The sequence below is a fragment of the Salmo salar genome, chromosome ssa25 (assembly GCF_905237065.1).
Source record: "Salmo salar chromosome ssa25, Ssal_v3.1, whole genome shotgun sequence".
Classification (NCBI taxonomy): Eukaryota; Metazoa; Chordata; class Actinopteri; order Salmoniformes; family Salmonidae; genus Salmo; species Salmo salar.
Window position 1 is genome coordinate 53,612,042 of NC_059466.1, and position 5,000 is coordinate 53,617,041.

The window sequence follows — 5,000 nt, forward strand, 5'->3', positions numbered from 1 at the left end:
TAGAGGGGCTGTTGGTCTGTAGCAGAACAATACAGGTTAGAGGGGCTGTAGCAGAACAATACAGGTTAGAGGGTCTGCAGCAGAACAATACAGGTTAGAGGGGCTGTTGGTCTGTAGCAGAACAATACAGGTTAGAGGGGCTGTAGCAGAACAATACAGGTTAGAGTAGCAGAACAATACAGGTTAGAGGGGCTGTAGCAGAACAATACAGGTTAGAGGGGCTGTTGGTCTGTAGCAGAACAATACAGGTTAGAGGGGCTGTAGCAGAACAATACAGGTTAGAGGGGCTGTAGCAGAACAATACAGGTTAGAGGGGCTGTAGCAGAACAATACAGGTTAGAGGGGCTGTTGGTCTGTAGCAGAACAATACAGGTTAGAGGGTCTGCAGCAGAACAATACAGGTTAGAGGGGCTGTAGCAGAACAATACAGGTTAGAGGGACTGTTGGTCTGTAGCAGAACAATACAGGTTAGAGGGGCTGTTGGTCTGTAGCAGAACAATACAGGTTAGAGGGGCTGTAGGTCTGCAGCAGAACAATACAGGTTAGAGGGGCTGTAGCAGAACAATACAGGTTAGAGGGGCTGTAGCAGAACAATACAGGTTAGAGGGTAGAGTAGCAGAACAATACAGGTTAGAGGGTCTGTAGCAGAACAATACAGGTTAGAGGGTAGAGTAGCGGAACAATACAGGTTAGAGGGGCTGTTGGTCTGTAGCAGAACAATACAGGTTAGAGGGGCTGTAGCAGAACAATATAGGTAGGAGGGTCTGTAGCAGAACAATACAGGTTAGAGGGTAGAGTAGCAGAACAATACAGGTTAGAGGGTCTGTAGCAGAACAATACAGGTTAGAGGTTAGAGTAGCGGAACAATACAGGTTAGAGGGACTGTTGGTCTGTAGCAGAACAATACAGGTTAGAGGGGCTGTTGGTCTGTAGCAGAACAATACAGGTTAGAGGGGCTGTTGGTCTGTAGCAGAACAATACAGGTTAGAGGGGCTGTTGGTCTGTAGCAGAACAATACAGGTTAGAGGTGCTGTAGCAGAACAATACAGGTAGGAGGGGCTGTAGCAGAACAATACAGGTTAGAGGGTAGAGTAGCAGAACAATACAGGTTAGAGGGTCTGTAGCAGAACAATACAGGTTAGAGGTTAGAGTAGCAGAACAATACAGGTTAGAGGGGCTGTAGCAGAACAATACAGGTTAGAGGGGCTGTAGCAGAACAATACAGGTAGGAGGGGCTGTAGCAGAACAATACAGGTTAGAGGGTAGAGTAGCGGAACAATACAGGTTAGAGGGACTGTTGGTCTGTAGCAGAACAATACAGGTTAGAGGGGCTGGGCTGTAGCAGAACAATACAGGTTAGAGGGGCTAGGTAGCAGAACAATACAGGTTAGAGGGGTGTTGGTCTGTAGCAGAACAATACAGGTTAGAGGGTCTGCAGCAGAACAATACAGGTTAGAGGGGCTGTAGCAGAACAATACAGGTAGGAGGGGCTGTAGCAGAACAATACAGGTTAGAGGGTAGAGTAGCAGAACAATACAGGTTAGAGGGTCTGTAGCAGAACAATACAGGTTAGAGGGGTTAGTAGTAGCAGAACAATACAGGTTAGAGGGGCTGTAGCAGAACAATACAGGTTAGAGGGGCTAGAGTAGCAGAACAATACAGGTTAGAGGGGCTGTAGCAGAACAATACAGGTTAGAGGGATGTGGTCTGTAGCAGAACAATACAGGTTAGAGGGGCTGTTGGTCTGTAGCAGAACAATACAGGTTAGAGGGGCTGTTGCTGTAGCAGAACAATACAGGTTAGAGGGGGTTGGTCAGTAGCAGAACAATACAGGTTAGAGGGGGGTCTGTAGCAGAACAATACAGGTTAGAGGGGCTGTTGGTCTGTAGCAGAACAATACAGGTTAGAGGGTCTGCAGCAGAACAATACAGGTTAGAGGGGCTGTTGGTCTGTAGCAGAACAATACAGGTTAGAGGTTAAAGGTTAAACCTATTGAGATATAATCTCTTTTGTAAGAAGAGACCTGTTCAATTGCATTGAGAGCAATTCCCTCCCTCCACTTGATAAGACTACGGGTACATCCCAAATGGCACCCTATTCCCTATAGTGCACTGGTCCAAAGTAGTGCAGAATATAGGGTATAGGGTGGCATTTGGGATGTAACCCTATACGGTTTCTGTGAGTGTGTTTGACAGGAAACAGCAGCTGTATTACCATGCTCTGTTTGGTGAAGCCCAGCACAGCAAAACTCTTCCCATCCGTCTTGTACTTCATCTGGTCCTGGTCAACTTTAGAGAAGGGGATGATGTCACTTCCATAACGATACCCTTTAGAGAGGAGGAGGAAGAGTGGAGTTACACCCTTTAGAGAGGAGGAGGAGGAGGAAGAGTGGAGTTACACCCTTTAGAGAGGAGGAGGAGGAAGAGTGGAGTTACACCCTTTAGAGAGGAGGAGGAGGAGGAGGAGGAAGAGTGGAGTTACACCCTTTAGAGAGGAGGAGGAGGAGGAAGAGTGGAGTTACACCCTTTAGAGAGGAGGAGGAGGAGGAGGAAGAGTGGAGTTACACCCTTTAGAGAGGAGGAGGAGGAGGAAGAGTGGAGTTACACCCTTTAGAGAGGAGGAGGAGGAGGAAGAGTGGAGTTACACCCTTTAGAGAGGAGGAGGAGGAGGAGGAAGAGTGGAGTTACACCCTTTAGAGAGGAGGAGGAGGAGGAAGAGTGGAGTTACACCCTTTAGAGAGGAGGAGGAGGAGGAGGAAGAGTGGAGTTACACCCTTTAGAGAGGAGGAGGAGGAGGAAGAGTGGAGTTACACCCTTTAGAGAGGAGGAGGAGGAGGAAGAGTGGAGTTACACCCTTTAGAGAGGAGGAGGAGGAAGAGAGTGGAGTTACACCCTTTAGAGAGGAGGAGGAGGAGGAAGAGTGGAGTTACACCCTTTAGAGAGGAGGAGGAGGAGAGGAGGAAGAGTGGAGTTACACCCTTTAGAGAGGAGGAGGAGGAGGAGGAAGAGTGGAGTTACACCCTTTAGAGAGGAGGAGGAGGAGGAGGAAGAGTGGAGTTACACCCTTTAGAGAGGAGGAGGAGGAGGAAGAGTGGAGTTACACCCTTTAGAGAGGAGGAGGAAGAGTGGAGTTACACCCTTTAGAGAGGAGGAGGAGGAGGAGGAGTGGAGTTACACCCTTTAGAGAGGAGGAGGAGGAAGAGGAGGAAGAGTGGAGTTACACCCTTTAGAGAGGAGGAGGAGGAGGAGGAAGAGTGGAGTTACACCCTTTAGAGAGGAGGAGGAGGGAGGAGGAAGAGTGGAGTTACACCCTTTAGAGAGGAGGAGGAGGAGGAAGAGTGGAGTTACACCCTTTAGAGAGGAGGAGGAGGAGGAAGAGTGGAGTTACACCCTTTAGAGAGGAGGAGGAGGAGGAAGAGTGGAGTTACACCCTTTAGAGAGGAGGAGGAGGAGGGATTAGAGAGGAGGAGGAACAGAGGAAGAGTGGAGTTACACCCTTTAGAGAGGAGGAGGAGGAGGAGGGAGAGTGGAGTTACACCCTTTAGAGAGGAGGAGGAGGAGGAGGAGACAGAGGAAGAGTGGAGTTACACCCTTTAGAGAGGAGGAGGAGGAGGAACAGAGGAAGAGTGGAGTTACACCCTTTAGAGAGGAGGAGGAGGAGGAGGAGGAGGAACAGAGGAAGAGAAGTCAAAGGTTTCTTGAACCTTGCTAAAAACGACGACTGAGTGGATGGCAGGAACCTCATATCACACGCAGCTTTACTTCCTGATTTACTTCCTGATTTCTCTCACCTTGTATGGTGTCGTCCTTCTGTACCTCGGTCTCTTCGTCATCGTTGAGACAGTAAACTACATCTCTCTTTATGTCGTCTTTCTGGTGCGTCTGAGCATCTACCACCGACCAGGACTTCCTGGGTCTCTCCTCACATACCTGCAGGGGTCAGACAGTCACTACACCAATCACAGTTCCCATTTCCTGCTTCAGGGACAGTCACTACACCAATCACAGTCCCCAGTTCCTGCTTCAGGGACAGTCACTACACCAATCACAGTCCCCAGTTCCGTCAGAGTAATAAGATGGGCCCCTCCCCTTCCCCCGGGCGACGCGTTCGGCCCCTCCCCCTGGACGACTCGCGTTCGGCCCCTCCCCCGGACGACGCGTTCGGCCCCTCCCCCGGTCAACAGTAGTGCACTATATAGGGAATAGGGTGCCAATGGGCCCCGGACAAGAGGAGTGCACTATATAGGGAATAGGGTGCCATTCGGGACACAGATACTCTACTTACGGCTTTGTAGCCAACAATCTTGATGGCCAGAGAGCTGCCGATGGTCAGAGTACAGGGCCAGGGCATGGGCCTCTTCTCTACCCGTTTAAACACTGACAACTTCTCTATAGCATCACTGCAACACAGAGGAGAAAATACTGTCAGAGCTGGACAACCTCAGTCTCTGAAAACACATTAGAATATAGCCTCAAACTCAGAGCTTTGTCCCAAATGACTCCCTCTAGGCCCCCCCCCTGGCCCCCAGACCCCCCCTCCAGGCCCCCTCTACTAACCCTATAGGCCCCCCCCACTAGACCCCCCTACAGGCCCCCCCTCTACTAACCCTATAGGCCCCCCTCTACTAACCCTATAGGCCCCCCTAGACCCCCCTCCAGGCCCCCCTCTACTAACCCTATAGGCCCCCCTAGACCCACCTCCAGGCCCCCCTCTACTAACCCTATAGGGCCCCCCTCTACTAACCCCCTAGGACCCCCCTAGACCCCTCTCCAGGCCCCCCCTCTCCAAGGCCCCCCTCTACTAACCCTATAGGCCCCCCCTCGCCCCCTAGGCCCCCTCTACTAACCCTATAGGCCCCCCTCGACCCCCCTCCAGGCCCCCCTCTACTAACCCTATAGGCCCCCTCGACCCCCCTCCAGGCCCCCCTCTACTAACCCTATAGACCCCCTCCAGGCCCCCCTCTACTAACCCTATAGGCCCCCCTCTACTAACCCCCTAGA

General features: G+C 51.3%; 1 protein-coding gene across 1 annotated transcript in view; it reads right to left on the reverse strand.

Moving 5' to 3' along the window:
- LOC106586961 (X-ray repair cross-complementing protein 5-like) overlaps positions 1–5,000 on the reverse strand; it is a 36,768-nt gene that overhangs the window by 23,367 nt on the left and 8,401 nt on the right. Inside the window, 3 exon segments of the mRNA XM_045707308.1 lie at positions 2,215–2,327; positions 3,791–3,929; positions 4,285–4,399. Of these exon segments, the coding sequence (XP_045563264.1) occupies positions 2,215–2,327; positions 3,791–3,929; positions 4,285–4,399 (367 nt within the window).